The sequence below is a fragment of the Microcaecilia unicolor genome, chromosome 4 (genome assembly GCF_901765095.1).
Source record: "Microcaecilia unicolor chromosome 4, aMicUni1.1, whole genome shotgun sequence".
Classification (NCBI taxonomy): Eukaryota; Metazoa; Chordata; class Amphibia; order Gymnophiona; family Siphonopidae; genus Microcaecilia; species Microcaecilia unicolor.
In genome coordinates this window covers 291299155-291326765 of record NC_044034.1, presented here as the reverse complement: position 1 = coordinate 291326765, position 27611 = coordinate 291299155, and the positions used below count along the sequence as shown (strand labels likewise).

Here is a 27611-nt window from a genome sequence, read left to right as displayed (position 1 = left end):
ATGCTATTGCCGTAACATGAACTACTGAACCCAATAAGGGGGGACGTCCCAGCCTCCATCCTCCCCCTACCAACGCATGAACCCACAAATCCCCTAAGTCCCCACTTGCACCACATAATAGCTTCTGAGCTCCTATCCCAATCTCTCTAGACCCACTCCCTGCCCCAAAACCTAATGCTCCTCCCAACGGAATGGTCACATTTAACGCCCCCCCCCCCCCCAACTTCCCCACAGATAACATTTTTTTTCAAACCTTTATAACTGCTTGATGAAATTCACAATCCACGTCCTTCCCCCTGTTAACCACTCATACCTCTCTTTCTGTCCCTGCCACCTCTCCTCCCTCCTTGCAACATAGGCCTTAAACCATAGTCCAGTCCTCACCTATCCCAGTGTCCAGCCTAGCCTTATACCTATCCCCTTACATCTCGTTCAAAAATTAAGGAGAAAAAAAATTGTTGGAGTAATTGTTTCACCCTCGTTGCTGTCCCGTTACCACCAGTCCACACGTCACTGTCCGTAGGGTGACCACTGCAAATCAAGAGAATATCGTTCCAAAAGGAGAGGAGGGGTGCCGCAAACTTTACTACTACTACCCTCTCCTATAAGGCACGGACCTTCCTCCATCAGTTTAGTCACAACCACCGCTTCTTTTAACTTAAGTCTCCCCCGGCTTCTCCATCGATGTCTCCAAGCGTTGAAGGAAAGTCCTTGCTCCCTGGACTGTGCCATTGTAAGTGATCCTGAGGGTCATCGGATACAGTAAAGCAAACTTTATTTTTAGAGCAAACAGTTTAGAGCAAATAGGGGAAAAAGCTCTGCATTGTGCTGCCACTCCCGCTGAGTAGTCTTGGAAATACATAATTTTCTGGTTATCATAATACAGCGTTTTTCCTCCCCATATTTCCTGTATTATGGCTTGTTTATGAACATAGTTCAAGATCCGTAAAATTATCACTCTTGGCTTGGACTGTGTTATTTGCTGCTGCTCCACCCTAAATGGGCCACTGCCAGCTTGTAACTGCACTTCTCTGGCTAGCCACTGTTCTAGAAAACTCACCAAGGATTTCTCAGTTAAAGACTCTGGAAAACCCACCAGCCGCAGGTTATTCCGGCGATCCTCTAGCATAGTTATCTTTTTGTGTAATGTGCTATGCGTTTCCTCCACAATTGTGACTCTGTCTTCTACCTCAGCAGTTCTGGTTTGAAATACCACACATTCCTTTGATAGTTCTTCCACCTGAGCCTGCATATGTCCCAGTTTAGAATCAATAGGGATTAATCACCTCTCTAATAGATCTTCCAAGACTGTCATTTCAGATGTAATCTCCGTTACCCACTCTGAGGAGACTGGTGGACCAGCTGTGCTCGAGGGCGCCACCATTTTGTCTTCCCTCGGGTCTTCGCTTTGTGGGCCACTCTTGCTGTCATGATTAGAAAAATAAGCAGCCCGAACTGTTGCAAGTATGTTCCGATGCCCGGTGGACCTCAAATATTGAATCCAAATGCCACTTGCAGTTTTTAAAACATCAGGGAATAGTCAGGAGGCTCAGAGGAACTCAGATCAGCATTGTCCCTTGAGCATCGTGTCACGTGACCTCTTACCACATACTTTTATGTATGCATACCTCTGTGCAGCTTTATAAGAGCCATTTCCCATGTGTAAAACATGCTTTACATGCAGAAAAAGCTTTTATTTTATGACTATATTTATTTAGGAGGTCATTCTGGAATTTGTAAATTGTAATGCTGGGTACTTCCTTGGTTTCTGGGCTCCCAGTTAGACCATCCAGTTGGATACTTACAGTTAGTTTGTTTCACCATCAGCAGTATAATATGAAAAATTAAAATACTATTATCTTTGAATATTGTTCGTTCCCTCCCTCTTTCTCTCACTCTGCACGAAGAATGCGTAGGAAGGCTTGACCCTTGCAGAATCCAGCTCTAAATATACAGCACTGTAAAAATGCATGCCTTTTTATTGTCCTTCCCCCAAGTTTATTTTCCCCTTCATACCATGTTGTCTTCCATTTTTGGCCTCTGGCCCTCCCTCCTCCAGACTTATTCCTGGAATATCTGTGAACTGCATGTAAATTACAGCAAGTGCAAAGTCCACACTGTATCCATACAGAGATTTCAAAACGAAATCTGCATGTGGTATCTGCTGCTGGCTTTGCAGCAGGAGTGGAGAAGTAGCCTAAAGGTTAATGCAGTGAGCTAAGAACATAAGAGTAGCCATACTGGGTCAGACCAATGGTCCATCTAGCCCAGTATCCTGTTTTCCAAATAGTGGCCAAGCCAGGTCACAAGTACCTGGCAGAAACCCAAATTGTGGCAACACTCCATACTACAAATCCCGGGGCAAGCAGTTTATTTCCATGTCTGCCTCAATAGCAGACTATAGACTTTTCCTCCAGGAATTTGTCCAACCCTTTTTTAAACCCAGATACACTAACCATTGTTACCACATCCTCCGGCAAAGAGTTCCAGAACCTGAGGATCTCTGTGTGATTCCTGCTGCAGCTCCTTGTGACTGGGCAAGTCGCTTAACCCTCCATTTCCCCAGTTACAAGATAAGTACATATATATAGTATGTAAATTGCTTTAATTGTAACCACAGAAAGACGGTATATCAAATCCCATCTCCTTTCCCTTTCACTCCCTCCACACTTATTTCTGTCCCTTTGTTATATGAGTACACTTACCTAAGCTTACCATGGGTTCTTATACCTGCATGGAGAGGAAACAGTTTTCTGTTCCTGATTTTTATCCAAGTATGAGGAAGTGAGTGATATAGCGGCATGTAGTAAATGAGGAGGGATAAAAAAACTGTTCACCACCGAGTAAGATCCCTGCTGCAGCAAACGAAAAAATGTATCTTCCTCCAACTTGGTATAAATAAAGAGTTAGGGAGTGAAGGGGTGGCAGTGGGGAAGGGCTCGGCACCATTGATTGTCACTCCAGCTCTAGAACTGCATTAATAGAAATAAAAGGAGCAGTGCCCATCTGAAAACAATCCCCTGCTAAGCTGACACAAAGTTAGCTGACTGAAAAGCACCAGGTAGGGCTACACAGACCATCCGCCCTCCGCTTGGAGACAGAAAAATACAGAACATTCTGTGGCTGCACTTTGCCCTTAAAGGAGACTAATCACACAGAACTACTTTCTGTTTTTGTCTCCATCCACTGGTTGACAACTAATCCCATTAGTCTGGACTGGTCTGGTTGGACGACAAAGAATGTCCTCTTGAGCATCTATCCAGCCCTTTTCTTCCTCTGATTCTGTGATTTCTGTGCAATAGGTGATGATTCTTTTCATCTAATGGCCTCTGAACCACCAGAAATCCAACAAAACCAGGCTTCCATATCTTATGGTGATGTTCCTCTCCTCTTCCATTGTGTTTCTCTTTCCTCTTCCATTTGCAGAATTATATGTGTATGTTTGCCTTTCTCCTCCTTATGTCCTTGCAGTGTTCTTCTTGTAGATGGTTAATTTGCAGTATATCAAATAAAATTATTATTACATATTCCTAAGTAACCACTTTTCCCTGTTCTTACAGGGGCCCTAGGGATCATGCTGGGCTGCCTTTATCGCCTCAGCTGCCTGATGTTTGTCCTTCCCTACTGGTATATCTTCTTTTTGGACAAGACAGCATGGAACAACCATTCCTACTTGTATGGGCTGATTGGCTTCCAGCTCTTCTTCATGAATGCCAACAGATATTGGTATGTGGACTTGGGGGGGGGGGGGGGTGAGGGCAGGTGCGCTGGCTGCTGTGGCACATTTGGCCTTTATTGACATGGGTGTAGGTGGGGGTTGGTATTAACATTGGATTTGTTTTTAATCTGTCTTGAGTGAGCAGTGGATGGTGATGCCAGAGCTCAGAATCATTCAAGGAGCTGTTATGGACAGGGGCAGAGTAGTCTGTTCACAGCAAAACATACTAACTAAAAGTGATAACATTCTCATAATGGTTCTTTCAGGGGTTCTCAATCCAGTCCTTGAGACACACCTAGCTAGTCAGGATTTCAGAACACCCATAATGAATATGGATGAGATAGATTTGCATACCAGGGATGTAGTGCATGAAAATTAGTCTTGTGCATACTCGTGGGTTTCCTGAAAATCTCACTGGCTAGGTGTGTCCCAAGGACTGGGTTGAGAACTCCTGGTTGTCCATGCCTATAAAGGTTACATAGTTCTAATCTGTACATAACTCAGTTGGATTTCTCTCTTCTTTGTACGGCAATTTTCTCCTGCTTCATTTGGTGTTCGGCTCAGTTGGAACTGACATCTGTTGGACTGTGGGAGGGAGGGAACCATGGCCTATGATCCCTGATAGAGGGCTGTCCCTGCAATGGATAGGAAAACTTGGAAGGAAACAGAGTATTAAAATTTGGTGGGGCACCATAGTGTCACGACCTTCATTCACATGGCATCTATTGGACTATGGTGTCATGAGCCGCCTTTCACATCCAGCTGGGATGTGAAAGATGCCCCGCTTATTTTAATATTTTCTTCCCTTCAAGTCTTCCCAGTCATTGTAGAGGCAGTCCTCAGCCAAGGGTCATAGGCCATGGCTCTTTCTCTCTCTCCACGCACCTAGGGTGGATTTTCAAAAGATTTAGGGCCCTGTTTATAAAGGCATGCTAGCATTCGTTTTTAGCACACGCTGTGTAGGTGCCCATAGGAATATTGTGGGCACCTATACAGTTAGCGTGCCTTTGTAAACCAGGCCTTTAATCATCTAACTTTAGGAGTTAGTTAAACCTAATTAGTTAAGTTTCACTCTCTGTCTAGTTAAATGTAATTGGCACTGTAACCGAAATTGAAATTCGGTTGACCTCTGTTTAAGTACTAGTTGGTTAAGTTTCTCAGTTTACTCTGAGCAGGAAAAATAGCAATCTGGATTTAGGATAATCTTCAACTGAAAATCTTAGAATTTGAAAATTTATATTTAGGTCAATAACCCACATCACCATAAAGTTATGCTTAGAGTGTTTTGCTGTGCAGGCATCCAGTACAGTCAGAAGACAAGTGAATGTAACAAACAAAGCATAAAAACAGTAAGAAAGATGAACCTATTTGAGAATATTTTAGCTGTTGCTATTGTGTGGTGGTTGAGACTATGCTTCTCAGGGGTAGTGAATGCTGCCTTCACAGTGCCGTTATACCCAGCACCAGCTGGTCCAGAGAGCAAAATGTTTTGGGATATGTACCTAGATCTGGCCCAGTACTTCTAGATTCTTGACATGAAAACTTCTGCTTAAGAAGAATATACTGTATGTTGTAATGCAGTGACAAATATTAGTAAGAAGTAATTTCCCTCTGGCAGGGCGGCTGCTTTGAACTCTGTGCATCTGGTCTGATATTGTTGGGTTGATAGGGGATGAGCGCTTTCACCTACAGCCCCTGGTGGGAGGAAGATTGTTGTCTGCCTATGAAACAGTTTGTGCTGAAGACATAGGCTGTATCCTGAGCCTACTGATAGGGTTGGTGAAGTGAGGTGGAAGCAAAGAGGAGACATGCCCAGAATTGTTGTGAATGAGCTCCCTGTCCTGCCCTGGAAACATATTCTCTACCCTATGATAAGGGAGAAGCATGGGGCAGGGATGGGGAAGGGCACTGAAAGTGGAATATGTGCCCACTACAAGACTACCCAGAAATCTGCATTCATTTTTGCAGCCCTTAAGCTCTGGAATGATCTACCCAAAATTCGTTTTGAGCTGTCTTTTGTCAGTTTAGGACTCTACTTAAGACTCATTTTTTTCCAATGCGCTTTCGGTGCATCTTTAGAGTTTTGATGGCCTTGAGCTGATAGACTCCTGTAACTCATGTTCCTAGTTGAACTGTTAATTTTATGGTTTATGGTGTTTGTTGTCTTCTTTTACTTTGCTTTTAATAATGTCGTTCCTTTTCATGTCTCTGTTAATATTTTTATAATTATTTGTGAACTGCTATGAACCTTTATTTGCAAAATCGCGGTATATCAAAATTTGTAATAAACAAAAACATGTAACTGCTATGGGCTTTTTTTTAATCTCATAGGTCAATTGATGGGCTGTGGAATGCCAAGAAGCGGAATGCTCATGTTCCATTGTGGAACTACACTGTGCTGCGAACACAGGTGAAGAAGGGAGGAGGAGTCTGCAGCATCTTGGGGGAGGGAGGGAGGGATGGGCATGCATATAGAGTAAGAAGAGATGGGTGGACATAGGGTAGTGAATGAAGTGTATGGCAGTCATTTCAAGGTGAAAGCAAAAAAAAAAAAGAAGATGAAACCTCTACAAATCAAGGCACAGAGCAAAAAGAGAAAGTAGGGGAGGACCAATTCAGTTCTAATTCAAGGGTAAAGGAATCACAAAAGAACATTTCCAGACAGGACATGTCTACTTGTTTGTCTGACATCGTTAGCACGTTACCTTAAGTTTAGAAGCACATTACATATCACAGAACAACGGCAGCTCATGTCCTTTCAGCTATCCTTATTATCTCTCCAGTAACTATTTACATTTTCATCCCTTTCTTTCCCTCCTCCCCAGTGGCGTAGCCACAGGTGGGCTTGGGTGGGCCGGGGCCCACCCATTTATGGCTCAGGCCCACCCAACAGTAGCCCATGTTTAGTGGTAACTGGTGGGAATCCCAAGCTCCGCCAGCTGAAGATTTCCCCCTGATGGTAATGAAAATGCTACTTTCCACAACACCGGCACCTGCGCATGCTTAGTTTTCAGTGCATTCCTGCTGCCAAGGTGGAAAGAAGCGTTTTCCCACCACCTGAGATTTTATTTGGGAGGGGGGGAGGGGGGACACTTGGTGCCCACCCAATTCTTGCCTAGGCCCGCCCAAAATCTGTTGTCTGGCTACGCCCCTGCTCCTCCCTCCTCCCCCTCCCTTTTCTCTCCCCCCTCCCGTTCTCTGTCACAGTCTCTTTTTGCAGACCTCACATTCTCGTTTCTCAAGGCAGTGTCTATCTCACTCCCCTTCCCCTCCTACAATACTCCACTAACCTAAATACTTCAGTCACTGTTGTAATTGAGCCCATCCACCCCTATGTCGCAATGCCCCCTCCCTACGGTAAGCCGTTAGTCTCTCCATTTGCATTAACTACCCCAAATTACACTTCCAGTCACTCAATGTCAGTATAGCTATTCTTATCTTCTTATGGTACTTTGTTCTTTTGGTGGCAGGGTCTGATGTGGGGTTTCAGCTCTCCTATCATATCTCGCACAAATATGTAAATAAATTTGATGTAGTATTCTCCAACCTGCGTTATGAAGCAATTTGCACTAGCAAAATCTACAACCTTGGTAATATTACTTGACCCTGATTCTGCATTTTGATTTGCAGATTTTCATTGTTTACTTTATTGCTGGGATCAAGAAGCTGGATGCTGATTGGGTGGAGGGATATTCAATGGGGTCTCTCTCACATCATCGGCTATTTGACCCCTTCAAGTAAGTGTCTTTCTTTGGGTGTCTCCTTCACTGGCAGGGCTACCGAGTTGATCAAAGTATTGGGCTGAAGTTTGGATTAAAAAAAAATAATAATTTCTTTGCCATTGCACTTTGGGATTTGAAATCCTAATTTCTTTCTGGAAAAAGTTGATGGTGGATCATTGCATATGATAGGAAAAGGAGACTTAAACAAACAAAAAAAAAAAAAAGCAAATTGAGAAATGTATGATCAGGGCAGGAACATAACAAATCCAGCGCGTGCCCTGTGTGACGTGCCCCCAAATGCTGCTGACGCACCCCGCCCACTTTGTAAGAGAAGCCAATGGAAGGGGCGTGATTTTTGTTTCCAAAGCATATCTAAATATTTAATTTAACTGTAAGTTTAGTATGAAATTGTCTATCCCATATAAAAAAAAACCCAAAAAAAATTGTATGGAACACATCAGTCCTAGATTTCTCACTTGCCAACAATAAAACAAATATATTCAAATTCTAGTGTCGCCTCAGTAACAGCAACACAATATCCCTCCACTGCCAGAAACTATGAAACAACACAAAAACTTGCAAATATGCTACTTAAACTATATAGGAAATACAGTCTATGGACAGCAGACCTGCAACATTTTCAGTTGGTGCTGGAGGCAGCAGTTATTATTGAGGGTAGTGGGGAAGCAGAAATAGGGACCAGTTAACAGGGATTTCAAGAACCTGACTTTCAAGAGTGCTGGTCTTCCCAGCTTGCAGACACTGATGGTTGTAAAGGAAACATAGGCTTGCTGTCAACACGAAATGTTTTGTGACAACCTGGTTGAGAACCACTGATTTAGGTGTATTGGTGCATGCATTTACACCAGCTCCATGGCTGGCATAAGTGCTTACGCCTAAATGCTGGAAATGCATGTGTAACATATAGTATTTTGTGTTGTGTGCATGTGAGCCTGCCCATACTGCAGCCATGTGTATGCCTACCTATGAAATACATGCCATTTTAAAAAAATATCTTTTTTTTATTAAAGATGTGCTGAAGAATCCAACAGATAACAATTGTACATTTTACAATAAACCCCCACCCCCAACTTCCACCTCACACCAACATCCCTATCTAATACTAATTTAACCCTATGGGTTAAATTTGAAAAGATTACCTGGCTCCTTCTAGATCTGATGTAGAGACAGTGAGCAGTGCAGTGAAACTGAGTAGTCTGTGTGCATGCGCTGAGTGTTCCGCATGCTGATGGAACTCTCAGGAGAGTGACAAACAGCTCAGACTGGCAGTTGGGAGGGAACTGTATTGGTGAGAACATTTTACTAGGAAAAGACTGGAAGAAAGTTGAACCTGGAGATCATCACCTGAAAGAAAAGGCGCCCACCGTTCAAGAGAGCCAGAGAGAGAAAACAAAGAGAGCAGCTAAGTGACTGGAACTATTTTAAAAAGAGCACATACTAGAAAATAGTAAAGGAAACCTGAACAATAAGTGAGAGATAACTAAAAGAAGAAAAAAAGAGTAGAGGAAAACTTACATGTTGGGATCCTTGGGGGGGTCTCCGGGGGTCTGAGGGACAGGAGAGGGGAGTCTTTGAAGAGTCTAGTGTGTTGCAAAATTGAATGTACTTAAATGATTTATGTAAGTAATATTTATACTTATCTGAAAATGCTCTCAATGTTTCTAGAGACTAAACTAATTTGTGTTGCAAACCTGTAATTGAAATACATATGTTAAATTTGCAAGTTGGTAAGATTTCATTAGCATTTAAATATAATTCAACTAATAAAAAAATATTTTCTTTTTATTGTTAAACTCCCTGGTTGGTGTTGAATCATTTTGGGAAAACACTGTTACATATTTGGTACCATCATTGTAATACCTTGCTCTGCCACCAGGGGGGTTACACTAAGTAATCCAGACATGGTGTAGTCTTAAATTACAAAAAATCAGGAAGATCAAATCCAACCAACCAAGTTAAACCTTAAACTCACTATAGTAAACTTGGGTTCAGAATAATTTATCTTTTTATATATATATATGTATGCACTTAAAAAAATGCTAAAGTGTTTTAAATTGTTTTAAATGTGCTCAGACCATATCCAGGTCTAGAATTCCAAGTTTACAGAATGAGTGCAGGTACTGTACAACAATTTAGGATCCAACTCCGCATTCTGTGCAACAGAACAGTCCAAAATGGTTCCCAAACATGTTGAAACTGCCTCCAGTGACCAGGGTGATCCCATTCCACCTTGGGATACTCCAAAATCATGAAAGCAAATACTAAATTCGACCATTTGGGTTCCATTTGATGGGTCTGCTTTCCACCATTGACGAAGTATGGCACGGTGGGTTAGCAAAAAGAGAGAATGCAACAAGGTATGCTTAGTTTTGTTGGGCTGAAAAGAAAGACCAGCATAATCATCAAATCAATAAACCTGAGGCTGCAAAAACAAACAAAATTTAAATATAGACTGCACCTTTGAACAACAGTCCAAAATTGTACAATAAGTCTGCAAGACCAGAACATGTGTCCAAGAGTGGCCTCTGATTCCAAACATTTAGGACATTGACTTTGGTGTACAATACCCATCCGAAAGGCTCGCTAGAATCCAGCATAGCATTGAATAAATACTGAAAGCATACCACGCTCCACGGTACTGTCTCATCTTTCACTTTGCCTGTTTTAGTTCTTCCTCATTTTTGTGCTTTTTCTGCATTGACTCTAGCTGAACAGTGCAGAGTTTGGATGGCTTCCAGGTTTGGATGGCTTTCTAAAGGAGAAGTCCATAGACCATTATTAAATTGGACTTGGGGAAAATCCACTATTTCTGGGATAAGCAGTATAAAATGTTTTGTACTTTTTTGGGATCTTGCCAGGTATTTGTGACCTGTATTGGCCACTGTTGGAAACAGGAAGCTGGGCTTGATGGACCTTTGGTCTGTCCCAGTATGGCAATACTTATATACTTATGTATTTCATTCAGCCAGAAAGGTATTCGGCAATGGCAGCTGTAACAATGATAAAACCCCAATATTTTGTACCCTTAAAGAACAAATAAATTAGCACCTAAAGAACTGAATTGAAGCTCTAATGATATGTTACTGCACTGTTTAGTTCCACTGTCTTGGTCACAACCATGTATCAAATCATTACTCCAGTGGGCATTCTGCGCAAACAAATTGAAAATTCTGCACACTTTTGTGTAGAATTTCCCTGTTATAAGGGCTGGCATCTCCCCCCAGGCATGAAATACCCCCACCACCACCACTTCAATTTCCCATGCAGTTACATATAGACCTCCACCCCATTCCCATGGCACACACGCACACTCCCCTCGTCCACTTTTTTTCTTCCAACTCCCCTCACTTCATATCACCTTTTTTCTAGTCCCCCTCCCTGCACCCACACTCATAAGTACATAAGTATTGCCATACTGGGAAAGACCAAAGGTCCATCAAGCCCAGCATCCTGTTTCCAACAGTGGCCAATCCAGGTCACAAATACCTGGCAAGATCCCAAAAAAGAACAAAACATTTTATACTGCTTATCCCAGAAATAGTGGATTTTCCCCAAGTCCATATAATAATGCTCTATGGACTTTTCCATCTACATTTTTCCAGACCCCCACCTCCCTGCACACTCACCGGTCCAGCGTGGTAGAAGGAAGAGCTGCAGAGCCGCACATCTGGCTGCTTTCTGCTCCTCTACCATCCTAGGCCCGACTCTTCCTTTGATCTGCTTAGGCCTCTGTACAGCTGTGTGGCTTAAAGGAATGGCCGTAGCAGAGGAGGCAGCAGCCCGACCTGCGGCCGCAGCAGAGGAGGCAGCAGCCCGACCTGCGGCTGTGTAGCTGCTCCTCCTATGCGCTGGACTGGTGAGTGTGTAGAGAGGGTGGGTGTTGCTTTCCAGCTGCCAGTATCTGTGCCTCTCTGCCTGCAAAGACAAAGACTGCACATAATTCTGCACGAGAGAGGCAGAATTCTGCACAGTCTGCAGATGTGGGGAATTCTATGCAAATGCTGCAGTAGTTCAGAATCCCCCAGGAGTAACATTAAGCAGCAGCAAAAGTAAAGGGTTGTGTGTTGGGGAGGGGGGAGGAGAGGGTAATTGCTCCACCTCCATAATACAATGCAGTGCTCAGTTCAGAGAACCTCCACAGATATAACCTAGTGGGGGAAAATAAGTTTTCCATTTTAGTTCCTTCCTTTCTTTTTTTTTTTTAGATTTTTTTGGGGTCCAGCCTCCCTCCCCATCTGCATGATGACTTTGAGGTCCTCTTGTCAGCCAAAAATTGGAAGGAAATTTTTCCATGAGGCTGATCCCCCCCCCCCCCCCCCCCCCCCACACTTCCCTCTTGGATTCTGTGGCCCTGCACCTCCTTCCTAGTCTTCAGGACACAGGCGCACTAGGATGTGGAGCCTGAAATTTACTCTGTCCAGCTAGAGTTCGGTTCAGGTCTTTTGTGCCCACAGCACTGTTGTCTTAAAGGGTAGATGCAGGGCTTTTTTTTTTGTTCCCTATTCATCCCGACCCCCCCCCCCCCCCCCCAATGTCCTGCCTCTCTCCTTTGGCCACAGCCCAACGGAGCAGCAGCAGCGGGCAAAGCACGGAGTAGTAGGTGTGGGGCTGCAGTTCTAGGACACTTGCTGTGGGCTCTGCTGATCCCCTGTCCTAGAACAGGAAGGTGTTGGAGCGGCAGGAAATTGGCAAAGCCAACAATGCATGTCTGAGCATTGTAGCCCTGCACATTTTACTCCTTGATTTGTCTGCTGCTGCGACTTGTTTGGACAAGCAGTAGTGGCCGCAGGAGAGATGATGGATGGGGAGAGCAGTGGGAGAGAGATGCTGGATGGGGAGAGGGGAGGGCAAGGGGGGAGAGAGATGCTGGATGGGGAGAGGGGAGGGCAAGGGGGGAGAGAGATGCTGGATGGAGAGAGGGGAGGGCAAGGGGGGAGAGAGATGCTGGATGGGGAGAGGGGAGGGCAAGGGGAGAGAGAGATGCTGGATGGGGAGAGAAGGGGAGGGGGGAGGGATGCTGGATGGAAGTGGGGAGGAGAGGGACAAGCTGTAGGTAGGCACAGTCAAAAGAGGGAGAAATGCTGGATGGAATTGGGGAGAGAGAGGCAAAAGCTGTAGGTAGACAGTCAAAAGAGGGAAATTGAAGATTGGATAGTAAAAAAGAACTAAATATGGCCAGACAGAAAATAAAATTGAAGAAAGCTGAAAGGAAAAGGAGGAGAGAAAAATGACAAACAGGAAATCCTGGTAGTAGAGCTAAAAGAAGACGAGGAAAGTAGAAACCAGAAACTGGAACCAACACAACTGATAAAAAAGTAAGTGGCCAGAAAACAAAGGTAGAAAAAAGAATTTTATTTTTAGTTTAAGATAAAGTAGTGTGGTAACCGTTAATTTTTTGGCCTAGTGGTTAGGGTGGTGGACTTTGGTCCTGGGGAACTGAGGAACTGAGTTCAATTCCCACTTCAGGCACAGGCAGCTCCTTGTGACTCTGGGCAAGTCACTTAACCCTCCATTGCCCCATGTAAGCCGCATTGAGCCTGCCATGAGTGGGAAAGCGCGGGGTACAAATTTAACAAAAATAAAATGTATAGTTATTAATATGTAATTTAGTGAATGGAAGATGTCAGTTTTTGAAATTTATGCCTGCTATCTTTACAGCAGTACGAGGGGAAAATATTTTTGTTTTTCTGGTGTTGTCCTGCAAGCCAGAGTCAGGGTTTTGGGGGTTTAAGCTGATTATTTTTGTCCAGATATTTTCATTCTTAGGGGTTCTTTTGTTGGACCTGGGGACTTGTGTACTATTTTCAATTATGCCTTTTTATAGGCTCAATGGTTGGTAAATGGGTGTGGCTGCTGTGGGGATGGAGCTTTAGATAGTGACCCCACCCTTAAGGTTGACCCTGTATGAGTACCAATATCTTTTTTTCCTACAAAAAAAAAAAAAGCACTGGGTGGTCATGTCTAAAACACTTATAGGCCTGTCACAAACCAATGGTTTCCAGATCTTAGATTTGAGGATCTGGCAGTGTGGAATCTGAGATGAGAGCTGAGTTTGTTCTAATGAAAGTGAAAATTTACTGAGGAGTGGATGGGGTTGCATAGGTTGTTGACATAACATAGAAGAATAGATTATGCAGGTTGTGATGATGTTACTGCGCTCTTGAGGCTGGCTGTACAACTGAATGACTGCTGCCACGTTCTTATGGCTGGTAGTACCAGTATTTGTGTAGATGCGGGTGGGTAACTGTGCTTTTTAAACTCTCGTCATGGGCTGGTTGTGAATGAACCTTGGTACACTCAATGGAGGCTCATTTTACGAGTGAATGACAATGATGCTGTTGTGCTCTGGTGGCAGGCTTTTCCTTTCGGAAGAGATGACAAACTTGCTAATTGTGCATGGAGGAGGACTGTTCCTGGACCTGACTGCAGGGTACCTGCTCTTCTTTGATGCCACTCGTCCACTTGCCCTTTGCTTTGTTTCCTACTTCCACTGCATGAACTCACAGCTCTTCAGCATTGGTAAGGTGTGAATAATGGAAGGGAAGGGTATCGGGAAGGAGGCTGCTAAATCTTCTGCTGTTTTGTACATATATTCTAGGGAGATGCCTAGAGTAGCCGGTGCATGTTTATTTCTCAGGATTTAGAAGGCTGTAGTTCAGTGCTTCCCATTGGGCTTCTTTCACTCCATGCATCTGCTCCAGGCTGCTCTCTGCCTGAGTGGGTTGAAAATATTGCTGTCCTAACTTTATTTTTTATTTTTTGCTGCACTGTAAATTGTCCAAACTCTGTGCCCAAGAATTCATGCATTGATCCACAATGTATATACTGTTTAGATGTATTGAGAAATGATGTTCCCTGGGGCATGCTTAGGTCAGAGAAGAAAAAGTACATATGTAGATGTTTTCAAACCTGCATGTAATCTTCCATCAAAATTTTCCCTGCACAAAAAGCAGGTATAAGTGCCCACAGCAATTTTGAAATAGAAAGTGCGTGCATTCTTCCACATTCAGAATTGATGCAAAACATGTGATTTTGAAGTAGGAGCTGTCTTTGATCTAGTGCGCATGGTTTTAAAATTTACCTCATTGAGGCTCTACGCTTAAATCTGTAATAAAGGCAATACCATGTGGAAAGATTTTCAAGGAAAAAAAAAGAAACGAAAGGCTAAGCATAGAAATTCAATGCAGGTGCAAAAAGTGATTGCAGAATACTAATAGTATGTGCAGACCTCTAAATAGAATTACAGTATATTTAACAAGTGTAATCACAGGGTTTTTCAATTCATGAAAACTTTTCATACATTGTAAACATTTTCAGTGTTTTTAGTTTTGCCATTTCATGTTTCTGTGCAATGAGACATAGCCCTTGGCTCTCAAGCGTTGGGGAGCCTGACCCTATGGCATCAGAGTTAAGCCCCAGTGCTAACATGAGATTAATAACATAGAAAAAAGGAGAAAATTCTCCGCAGAAGCACACAAACAGCGGAGGTGATCCAGGGAATCAATAGCAGCCGAGAGTTCACCCAAAAGAATTTTATTGGAAAAAGAACCCAACTCGGCCAAGTTTCAGCTTTGCCTTCATCAGGGGGTCACCAAGTTCTTCCAAGCTTAGTTAATGCTTCTTACACTGCATGGCTGCTTCGTATTCCAATAATCATTTGGGTGAGCTCTCGACTGCCATTAATTCCCTGGATCGCCTCCGCTTTCTGTGTACGTATTTGTATGTGTGTATTCATACAAATACGTACACAGAAACACATTTTTAATGATTTGCTGGTATAATTATAGTCCTTAAATGTTTCATTTATAACAATCTATGAGCAACAGAGTGAAGAGAGTACAGGTGAATCAAAAAATTAGATTTCTATTTTGTATCTAAAAAAAAAAAAAAAGGTTATATGCAAGCACACACACTCTTCCCTAAAGTCTTTAAATATTCCAGACATGGGCTGGGGTTCAACCCAACACAACTGAACTGAAGGAGGTATGTGGCACATCTGAATTCCCTGGTCAGAATTAAACCCATCACTGTGCTGGACAGTCACTGAAAATGAAACTAGACTGCACTAGACAAGACTAACCGAGGACTTCTTGATCTTTGAACATGCCAAAGCTTCCTTTGAAGATATCCAGCATGTTGTAGTGAACTACAGCCCATGGAAGAACATCTAGCAGACAATTTTCCAAACTATGTTTTGGTGCAAAACTTCCAAGGATTTTGCATCAGTTAAAAAAAAAAGCATAAGCACATTTTCTCTTTGAAAATCTCCCAAGGAGAAAAGTTTCTCTATCCAGAGATTTGTATCTGCTCTTTCTGTGGATTATTTTTCCAACCAAGACTACGCACATTGCCTCCTCAGCCTAACCCTGCACTGGGAACACCTCCACAGGTAGAAATCTGCACATTACCTACATTTCAGGTAAGAAAGGGGACAACTGTATAAAGCTTTTCCACATGTATCCAGTTTATTTGCAGAAAAGATGAATACACACATTAAAAAGTAGAAATATGCTTGCTTCACATGCATAAAACTATAAGAAAGCCCCTATGCTGTAATTCCTTGTCGAGGTCTGCATAATTGAGTAGGATATTACAGCCACTTTTTGTTACCTGCAGTGATCCAAGTTGAGTGCAGTGACTCTTCCATTGCTGCATGCCTCTCGTGTCCTATATTCTGCAGTCTGGAGGAAAGTGAGGGGGTCAGGGTAACCCTGTTTCTTCACATTCTTCCTCCACTGCCTTGGCTCCAACTGAGGAACTTCCTCTTGTCCCCTTGCTTCCTTTACAGGTATGTTCCCTTACACCATGCTGGCCACCAGCCCTCTTTTTTGCTACCCAGACTGGCCACGGCGGCTGCTGGCGAAATTCCCGCCTGTGCTCAGGAAGGTCCTGCCGCCGGTCAAGCCTCCACAACGCAGTGAGGAGTGTATCTACAAAGAGGGAAGTAGAACAGAGCAGATGCAAGGCCAGAGGAGGGCAGAGAAGAAGCTTGGGCTGAGGCAGAAACTGGGAGCTGTTTTCACAGTGGTTTACATTCTGGAGCAGTTCTTCCTGCCATATTCCCACTTCCTCACACAGGTAGGAGGAACAGTCTCCATCCCTCTCCCACAGCCTGTGCAGAGAGATTCCTGGATAAATCTGCAGATGTAAGCTAAGCTGGTTGTAGCAGGTTCAGGGCAGTGGGTGGGTTAAGGGAGTTGAAGAGAGAAAGGAAATGGTTAGCCATGGCCTTTGTGACTTGAAAAGTAATGTGAAAGTTCATTGGTCCACCTGCAGAACTTCATGTCGTATAAGAGCATCACTGCGTGCAACATTGGGCGAGAGGGGCAGTGAAACCAGGCTCAAGTCCATGCTGACCTTTCCAGCCTTCATCCCCTCTGCCCAATCCATATTCTATGTTTAAACGATTTTATTAATATTTCAGCATATTAATCATACAGTACATTTCACTAAACAAGATTCACAAACAAATTATGCTGTATAAATCCAGTACATTACTAAACAAGTTTCTAAAACTTTTTTTACATTTTCTTCCCCCTTCTACCCCTGCCCCCCCAACCTTATTATGATGATACAACTAAATAGTCAACAGACTCAATATACTCAGTTGTGAGATCACAGTAATAACCACATCATCAGCATTTTACTCATCCCTCCCCTTCTTATCCACTCTCAATACAACTACCGCTCCTACAGGTTTATCAAAGTTCCAACAATTATTATTAATGGCATACTGACTTCAACATATGCAATAAATAAATAAATATTGAGCTCTCTGCTACTACAGTAGCATTTATCTCTTAACATGTATCATCAAATCCTTACATCTTGGTCGTTATCAGACTTTATTTCCTCACTCCTCCCTAACTTCCCCCTCATCCAATACTCCCCCCATTAATACTGCTTAGTTGTAACAGAACATCACACTTATCACCCCCCCCCCCAATCCATATTCTAATAGTTGCCCTCCGTACCTCCTTGGACCTACTCTAGTCTTTCTTTTTTTTAAATTGCATTTCAAATAATACATCAAGGAACAGACACTTAAACAGTGGATTACATCCTATATAATAATTCTCACCACCAACGTTCTAATGTGTCTGCCTGTGTCCGTGGCTCCTTCGGCGTTGCTGAGCTAGGATCTGTAGCCAGGCAGACGTCACTCACTGCAGGACACCGCGCTCAATTACAGACTTCCTGGCGATGCCTCCACCATGCCGCTACCCTCCCCCCCTCCGAGTCTGGCCCCGCCGATCCCCCTCCGTGCACGTGGCCCCCCCCCCCCCCCCCAGATTCGAAGGCTGAATCCGACGGCTGCAAGGGGAGCTGAAGGAGAACAGCAGAACACCCACACAGAAGACCTGAGCATAGCTCGAGACGAACCACACCAGAGCCTCTGCATGGATTACGACCACGCTTCTCCCTGCTGGTTCGGGCCCTGGGCTCTTCGGGAGACTGCAGGGAGAGACTGGATCTGACTGAGCCAGCAGCTGAGAAGAGGCATCCAGGAGGAGCAAACCGATGAAACACCAACCGGTACGCGAGGGCTTGGCCAGGGAGAGACCAACGTCGCAGCACAACGCTGACTACGGAGGTCGTGGTAGGACCAACCTGGGAAAAAGCTGGAGCCCCATAGACAGGGTGTAGAAGTGGCCCAGCGCCGTGGAGCACATGTCGTGCTTCCGTCCGGGCACCTAATTCCTACTCGAGCAGCACTTACACTGACGAACTCCGGACCTATTCCACTTCTGCTGCCTCTATCTGCTGACTGAGGAGTTTCTCTCTCCCACACTCACACTCATACTCTCCCATGCTCACACTCTCTCTCTCACACTCTCACTCACTCTCACTCTGTCACACACACACACACTCTCTTTCACTCTCACACTCTCTCTCTCTCTCTCACACACTCTCTCTCTCACACTCCCCCCCCCTCCGAGTCTGGCCCCGCCGATCCCCCTCCGTGCATGTCGACCCACACCCCTCCAAAATCGCCACGCCCGCCCCTACCCCTCTGTCGCACACATGCACACAAACTTCTACACCCATACTGCTACCCTCCCCACCCCTGACTGGCCCCGCTGATCCCCCTCTGATTTGTACAGGAGCGTTATCACCTCCTCCCTTCTGCTGGTTGCCTCTGTGTATATACAGTCTAGCATCCTTCTGGCCTTGGCTACCTCCTTCTTATATTTGTTTTGCCACCTTGAGATCACCCCGAAGTCTTCCTGTTTGTGCGCATCAGCCCCCCCCCCCCCCCCATCGTATACAGCTCCATTGGATTAATGCACCCAAAATGCATCATTCCTGTATTTCTTTGCATTAAACCTTAACTGCCTTTTTAGCTCCCATTACTTCCCTCACCCGTAACTGTCTTGTCTGTCTACATTATTTAGATTGTAAGCTCTTTTGATCAGGGACTGTCTCTTTGTATCAGGTGTTCAGCGCTGCGTGTGTCTAGTAGCACTATACAAATGCTAATAATAATAATAGTAATATGCTTCTGATTTTTATAGATCATTTCTCATGTCTGCTCCCTCCAGGGTGTCCGCTCTGTTGCAACAGATTAATGTGGTTAAAACTTTGTTTTTAACTATATAACTGTATTAACCTTCCGTACTTATAATTTTAAATGTATGAAATGCTATTTTTAGTGGGTAGGGTAGGTTTTTGTTGTATTGGTAGTCTCATCTTATGCCCCCCCCCCCCCTTGAAATCTCCTCCCTGAAGTCACTATTGTTGCACGCTGGGCCTTCCTGACTTTTTTTCTTCCTGTCTAGGGTTACCATACGTCCGGATTTACCCAGACATGTCCTCTTTTTGAGGACATGTCCGGGCGTCTGGATGGGTTTTGCCAGTCCGCCTGTTTGTCTGGATTTCTGGACAAACGGGCGGGCGGCGGGCCTATCCTAGCCTCCCCTCCCCTTCCCTTACTTACTATCTACTGCCCTGGTGGTCTAGTGAGCTCTTCAGGGCAGGAATGAACCCCCTCTTTCCTGCCTGGAGCGCTGCCTTGCCCTGCATTCTGTTGCTGTGACGGTCTCGGGATTCAAAATGGCCGCCAAGAGTTGAAGCGGCCTCGCAAGACTCCAACTCTCGGCGGCCATTTTGAATCCCGAGACCGTCACAGCAACAGGATGCAGGGCAAGGACAGAGCTCCGGGCAGGAAAGAGGGGGCTCTTTCCTGCCCCGAAGAGGTCACTAGACCACCAGGGCAGTAGATAGTAAGTAAGGGGAGGGGAGGTGATGGGGGGGGGGGGCAGGGAGGGGAATATGTGATAGGGGGCATGGGCGGGACAGGGGGCGGGACAAGTGTCCTCTCTTTCAGAGGACAAAATATGGTAACCCTGTTCCTGTCTGAGCTAAAAGAGGTGTGACATGGTAGTTAGGATAAGTGTATGATGCTGGTATTTGTATGTTATTTCTGCCCTGTTGCTGTGTGATCTTATTTGTTCTAACTTGGGTTGACTTTTGCACTACTTCCTTTCTCGTTGTCCTTTTTTTAAAAATTTGACCTGGCAGTTCCTCCTGCTCTTTTGGGGCTTTCATTCTAAATCCAATCTCTCTGGTGCTACATTTGCATGAGCCTTAATTTAGAGCTACTAATTCTTCTTTTTTCTCCTGTTTTAGATCCACTCCAAAATCACTCAATTCATTCATGGCAGCAACAGTCCTTGTTAGGAGGACATGCACTAGATTGCCTTCTGAAACTGTGGTTATTGCCTCTGTGGTCATTAGGTGGTGCCATTGTGCAGTTTCTGGGATGATCTCCCTGTTGAATCCTTAACTCCTCCAGGACTATAAATGTGACCTCTGCAGCATGCCCAGCAGGACTCGATTTAGGTATAGCAACATAGGCAGCTGCCTCGGTACCAAATTTTGATAAGTGCTGGAATGTTGCTGCTGTTGCCATGCCTTGATTGAAATCTGGTATGGCTGGTACTTTATTTTCAGCATAGGGCCTTCCAGAATGCGATTATTGACAAGCCTTGTGGTGCCCCGCCCCTTGCACAGATTTCCATGGTGACAAGAAGCCCGTACCATGGGAAAGGAGTGGGACTTCCTGTCAGTATATATGTGCTAGAAGGCCCCATGCTGCAGAGAAGCATTGTTAGTTGCTGTGGTACAGCTGAAGAAGGCACCATAAAAAGTGGGATCCAGGCAAGGGCAAAGATTTTGGGAGGGGGTTGTTCCCTCCTTTTACCTAGGGAGGTCTACAACTTAAATCTATCCCTGTTCCCAGCTAACTTGGGGAGCAGAAGCCTGGACTGGCAATCATTATCTACCAGTCTGGTCTCTAGTTTTTACTGCTCCTTCCCCCCCCCCCCCCCCCCCCCCCGCTTTATTTTTTCAATATAAACTTGTTGCTCAGTAATCCTGTTCCTGTTGGATGATAAATAGCAAGATGAGCTGTGTTTGTAATTGAGGACACAGACGGGGATGACTTTCCTGTGTTATTAACGTTGGCATTGTAAAATTGATTGTAGTTTGATTAGCAGCCACATCTATTTCCGGAAAACCTGTGCTGGTAAAAGCAACAGGAACCATGTACCAGTCACGTGCTGCTTCACTGGGGGGGAAAAAAGGGAAGGATTTATTCTTTCTGAAAAGTGAAATTGAAAGGCTGTGTCAAGAAATGACCTTGTGGTTGTCTAAAACCCTGGTTTTAGTTCTTGTATGCCTTTTCTGCTTCTCTTCCTTTCATACAATTGCCTTCTCTCATCTTTTCTTACCAGGGCTACAATAACTGGACCAATGGGCTGTACGGATATTCATGGGACATGATGGTTCATTCCCGTACTCACCAGCATGTGAAAATCACCTACAAGGATGGCGTGACTGGGGAAATTGGGTATCTCAACCCAGGGGTAAGGACACAGACCTGTATAGAAAACACATTCTCTCCTCCCAAGTATGGTGCCAACTCACTCCCCTTTCACCTGGTAGGGCAAACAGTGCAGTTGGTATGTTGGCATTCTTTTGCTTCATAGGGTAAGGTGAGAGCCCAGTCTGTGTAGCACACCCCACCTATTTGCCACCCTCAAGGTCAGAGCTTTGTTTATATGAAATACCGCCTTTCCCCACCCAAGTAAAGTATGAGGTTAGTGTATATGGTACATCCCCCTCCCCTCCCCTCCCCCCAAAAGAATTATGTGACTTTTGGAGAACAGCGCTAGCTTTCTCTGAAATCTCTCTGTGGGTTATAGAGTATAGTTGCAGACATGGACCCTAAAACCTATCTGGTCTGTCTAAATTCCTTTCTGTTAGAATGTTTTTGATACCTAGATTTCCCCTCCTTTCCTGTCAGCTAAGGATCCTCTGTGCTTTCACCACTTTCTCCCATGTTTTGCCTCATTTTGTATACATTTACCTCCCTTTCCTTGCTGTATAGAAAAGGGGGAGGAGAGGGCTGGAAAAGGAGTGAACAGAAAGAGGTCTACTGAATTAGCCTTCAGATTGCCTGACAACTTTGTACTCAGGAATTCAAGGGAAGGTGGGACAACTTTGTAACCAGTTCTGCAACAGTGAATAAATATTCTGTCCACCCCCAAATATAGCAGCTAGCTAGAATTTATGGACTCAAATTCAGTTCCCTAGTGGAGAACTTCATAGAAGCAAGATCACTGTACCCACCAACGCCATTATCCTGTAAAAATATCTATTTACTTCTGAATTGATTTAGTGTTGTAACATTAACAGGTGAAATTAGAAAATATTTTGCCAGAGTAAGAAATTCTTTCTTGTGAAGGTGGTGAAATCCGTTGTCTTAGAGATTTGTCATTCTTTTGTTTCTTTTTTTGTTACATTTGTACCCCGCGCTTTCCCACTCATGGCTGGCTCAGTGCGGCTTACATGGGGCAGTCGAGGGTTAAGTGACTTGGCTAGAGTCACAAGGAGCTGCCTGTGCCTGAAGTGGGAATTGAACTCAGTTCTTCAGTTCCCCAGGACCAAAGTCCATCACCCTAACCACTAGGCAACTCCTCCACTTTGGTGAAAAGGTCACCTGTGAGATTCCTGTGCAGTCCTTTTGATATGTTTGTGAACTGTAATTATTTTCTTAAATGACCTCTTTCCAGTGTCAAAGAGCCCAGTTTGGACAATCCTTCAGCTATGTAACCCCCCCCCCCCCCCCAATGTCCCCTTTAGGGGTTTAATGGCCCTTCTTTATACTTGGAGATCCTTTTTGAAGATGGGTGCCAAAAACTGAACCTCGCACCTCCATATTCTAAATGTGGTCTGACAAATGCTTTATGCAGGAGTAGGCCATTATCCTCACTCCTTTCTTCTGTCTGTGGTTTAGTATTTGCCCAGCTTTGGCTGCTACTGCATGAGTTTTGTATACTCATTCTTGGTTTGTCATCAGGTGATATACCTGGCTCTTGTCCTATGTAGTGTAAATAAATACTATTCAAGTGAAATATATATCATCTGCTTTTTATGTGTTGTGTGCATAGGAAACCCGTTGGAGTGGGATTAGATTCCTCTTCAAAATGCCGAACCTATTGCTCTTCTTAGAGCGAGATGGGGACTCAGAGCCATAACTAGGCATTTTAATGCCTGGGCAATTAAGGATATTTGTGCTACTGCTTCTTTCTTATCCCCTCCACTTTGATCTCTCTGCCTCATTTCCCCTTTATCCCCACAACCTTTTTCTGAGTTTCTCTGCTTCTGACTCATGGCTGGATTTCATTGTTATTCTAAGCCTTGGCCGGTTGTATTTTGTCACCTCTCCTTAACAAGCCCATAGAGGATACTTCTCTCCCCTCCTCTGTCACACTGGTCATGGGAGAGTCTTCATGGCATACCATGATGCCACTAAGCTGCAAGGTCAGACTGTGTGACCTTATCCTAAGTAAAGACTGTATCAGCAGTGAGGCCTTTCTCTCTAACACCCTAAAACCCACCTATGTCGGTTGTCCTTTGATGTGGCAGGTGTGGCAAATGGCTGTTCCCTTGGTGTTAAAAGTAAGCAAATATGTGTGTGCACAGGTGTTCACACAGACCCGGCGCTGGAAGGACCATGGAGACATGCTGAAACAATATGCTACCTGCCTGAACCAACTTCTTCACAACTACAATGTCTCAGACCCTGAGATCTATTTCGATGTCTGGGTGTCCATCAATGATCGCTTCCAGCAGAGGTGAGGGGAGGGTGAAGGGGTGGTTCCTTACTTGGTCTGTTCTGCAAAACAAGGGGCATAGCCAGACTTTGGCGGGAGGGGGGTCCAGAGCCTGAGGTGAGGGGGCACATTTTAGCCCCCTACTGCCACCTTTGACCCCCCCCGGCGCCAACTCTTTCGACCCCCATCCTGCCGCCACCAACCCTCCCCTGTTGCCGTCGTCGTCAGGTACCTTTGCTGGCGGGGGTCCACAACCCCCGCCAGCCGAAGTCCTCTTCTCCGGCGTTGTCGTGTTGCTGATCTGCAAGGCTTCTGTTTCTGTGAGTCTGACGTCCAGATTGAAGCCCCCACCAGCAAAGGTACCCGACGGTGGCGGTGGGGAGGCAGGGCCAAATCTATGGGGGCCCATGCCCCTGTGGCCCCACGTAGCTACGCCCCTGCTGCAAAAGGTCTGGCTTCTCTTTTTTAAGTTGAGTAAACTGACATATTCATAGAAGCACTGGAGTAGATGCAGAAAGTATGAACAAAAATGTTCATCATACAGTACTTCATAAAACATTTTGCTACCTAGTCCTCCCCCTCCCCATCCTGTTCCCTATTGAGGGTCTCTCTGTAATCGGTGGCACTCATTATGTACTCCCTTTCCCCCAACCTACTATGGCAATCAAGTTCCTCGCCAGCTCCTGCCTGCCAGAGGCCCGTCCTTGGTAGATCAGGAAGAGTTGGACATAAAGGGTTAAAACATTGAAGGGTAGGTGTTCAGTGCTGTTTAACCTGGCAGGAGAGACCCCTATCTGGTTAAATAACACTGGCCAAGTGAGGACATAATACTCGGTGACTCACTGAAAACCTGGATACTCAATAGGTGATAGCCAGATACAGTCTGGCACTGAACATCTAAGTCTAATTCAGCCTGCAGTGGTCGGCGTTAAAAAAATAAAATATTCACCATGGGCTGAATATTGCCCTATAACTTACTGTTTCACCTTTAAAATAACTGTACAACTTGGCACCAAAATTGTAAGCTAACAGATAAAAAATTATGAAACACATCCTCTGTCTGCCTTTTTACTCCACCTAACCAGCTACAGGTATCTGTGTCAGGTCTGTATAAGGCATTTGGCACCATCGTGCTGAGGAAAAATTATGATCATCTATTGTTGACATGAAATTCGGAACTTAGGTGTCAGATTACAGGGGGGGCAGATATAGCCAGGGCTCTAAAATAAACCCCGCTTGTAGTACATAATGCAAGTTATAGGTGTAACCCCGCTTGGTAAGGTGGTCTAGGTGGTGGCCTATATTACGTTCAGGATAGGTGGACAACAGGGTGCATACTATTTGTTGGGACCAGGGCGGGACTATGATATACCTAGGAGGCCTAGGATATACCTAGGAGGCTCTGCATCAGACTTCACACTTCATACAATGATGGAGACCAAACCAGTTCTTTTGCTGAAAACCAGATCTTTTACGGTCCTTCAGTTGATGTGGGTACAGCTTCAACCGTTTCAACACAGATGGCCAACTATAATACAGTAGGTTTCTCCTCTCCTCCATAAGCACAAAAATGACAAAACGACTCCTCGTTTTCGTTTTACAAATCTACTCACAGGTGTGGTGGTGAGGGCTTGGTTTGCACAGTTCACTTGCTGTTACACTTAAGCAGATGTTAACTGTTATCAAAAGTCAATTAGTTAGTATTCACTTACAGGCTCCTTGGTATCTAGATGATAGACATTGTGGCTCTGCAACAAGACTGTTTCAGATGTTACAGGATGCCTGGATGTCAGAGCAGGTACCTTGAATGAATCTTTTCCCCTTCTTCCCTGGTCTGCACAGTGTTGGGAAGGTTCCCCATACCTCCCCACTGAAACAAGCCAGCAACCGGGTTTCGGGTCTGTTACTTGTCCCTTGGTCCTTTAGCAAGTGTCTATTAGTGCCAACTCTTGGGAGCTGATTCTGCATTCACGATTACTACATCAGGATGAACAGAAGGGATCTCCCTCTTGGCATGGGTCAAAGGTGGGAGATGGAACCCAAGACAAATTTGGTGGGAAGCAGGGAGCTTATAACGCATAAGGGGGGGGGGGGGATAACTGCTGCCACTAGACCCTCCCCCAAATTATCATAAACCCTCCTATTGTTCCATCAATTTCCAGAGGCTTCTACCTTCTCTGGAAACTTCTAGTGTGAACATGTGATTTCGTGACTGGTGCTGGAACAGGAAAAAACAGGTTCAAAGGCTATAACTGAAACTGGCTCCAAGCTATCTGTCTGCTGAGTGGATAGAAGCCAGCTCCAAGCTATCTGTCTGCTGAGTGGATAGAAGCCTAGAGATAAGAGCTGAAATAAAATATAAGCAGCTTCTTCCTGTTGGCTGTCAGGGCTGCCATAGGCCAGCAATGGAAGCACTAAATGGACTGATGAACTGTGTACATCATAGAGAATTTAAAACATATTGGAATATCATTTTCATACTATTACTAGATCCTATTTTTCACAGAAACGGGCTGCTTATGCTGGCTGTATATGCTCCTCTATTTGCAGTAAATGTGGTACACAAGATAACACAATACAGAGATTTTGGCATCAGTTATCTTATTTGGAGAAGCTACTTGACAAGTTCATCTTACCGTCTTCCTTAGGTATTTTATTTCTGAAATTGGTTGATTGTGGTCCCCTTCCTAGGGGTAGACGTTCTCTTTTATATAAAGCTTAAAAAATATATAGTAGGTAAAAAATGTATTTTGCCAAACTGGATTCAGGACCAACTACCTACTTTCTAGCAATAGTGCACGTCATAGATGTTGGAGGCTCGTGATACATGACACTGATAAAACGTAAAAAACAATCTTGGTCTATTTGGGAACCTTATGTGCAAGCCCTTCCCTCTCTTGCCCCATAAATTATTAAGAACCAATTTACTGTTCTGAACTATGGTTCTTGGGAATCATTTTTTTGGGGGGTGGGGGGAAGGGGGGTTGTGGAATGATTAAGGGAGTGTTCTCTAAATTGCATTTGGATCTGCTGTTATTATGAGAGTTTTATGTTCAAACAATTTTTGAGTTTAGGTAAAGTATAACAAAAGAAACAAAAACAAGCAGTCACGAATTATATAAAACTGGTCTCTCCCCCCATCTTAAACCCCTCCACTTCCAAACCCAAGATTACAGCACAGTGATTCATAGCAAGCAGAACGCTTTAGTTCTTATAGCTCCCGAATACTAATCCCTCCCCCCATCTGCACCTGATGAATTATCAGTTTTAAATGCTGATGGATGATGTTTATCTCTTTATGTTGTTCTATATGATTTATATACTTAAGTAAAAAGACTTGAATCTAACGATTATGAAACATATCCTCTAAATATCAGATGAATGTTAATAGACAAAATTGCAAATATCGTAGGAGTTGTAGACACTGAAAGGCTAATCGTTTAAAGCTAAGGCTGTCCTGTCGGGACATGAAGGAAAGTAAACTCTATGGCTTTGACTCTTGGTTCCACTTGTGTTCTCCTTGATGTAGGCCACGGTCCTCTGGCTGAAATATGTGTCACCATTACCCAGCCTTTAATTCCCTACTTCAGGTTTTATGAGTTTGTTTGTTTTTTTAATGTTCGTTCATAAATTTTAAAAATTACAATGAAAAGAGAAGCCATCGCTTAGTTTTTACTTGTGAGCCGCTCTCTATCGATTTGCTGTAGAAAGAGTTGGTTTAAAAAGCTGCTTTAAATGTATTTATTTATCACATTTGTACCCCACATTTTCCCACCTATTTGCAGGCTCAATGTGGCTTACATCAAACCGTAGAGGCAATCGCCAAACCGGTAAATATACAAATACAATATAGTGTAGTGATCAGGGAGCATCAAAAGAACAGGGTATACAGGGAAAAAGGAGGGAAGGTTAAGAGTGTCTAAAATGGTCCATTAATTTACTGTGTTGCAGGATGTAGGGACGTATGTTGAATCCTTGGGGTAGGCCTTTCCGAATAAGCTGGTCTTGAGTGATTTCATGGAATTAAGA

The 27611-nt window shown here is 44.3% G+C and overlaps 1 protein-coding gene across 2 annotated transcripts in view; it reads left to right on the top strand.

Annotated features, from left to right (window-relative positions):
• GGCX (gamma-glutamyl carboxylase) overlaps positions 1 to 27611 on the top strand; it is a 103102-nt gene that overhangs the window by 32085 nt on the left and 43406 nt on the right. For both annotated transcript variants that reach the window (XR_003941974.1, XM_030201680.1), the window contains exons 4-10: positions 3561 to 3726; positions 6050 to 6128; positions 7349 to 7455; positions 13817 to 13980; positions 16250 to 16539; positions 21198 to 21329; positions 23452 to 23603. Coding sequence is in view for 1 of the 2 variants with exons in the window: in XM_030201680.1 (XP_030057540.1) it covers positions 3561 to 3726; positions 6050 to 6128; positions 7349 to 7455; positions 13817 to 13980; positions 16250 to 16539; positions 21198 to 21329; positions 23452 to 23603 (1090 nt within the window). In the remaining variant the exon portion in view is untranslated. The remainder of the gene's footprint in view (positions 1 to 3560; positions 3727 to 6049; positions 6129 to 7348; positions 7456 to 13816; positions 13981 to 16249; positions 16540 to 21197; positions 21330 to 23451; positions 23604 to 27611) is intronic.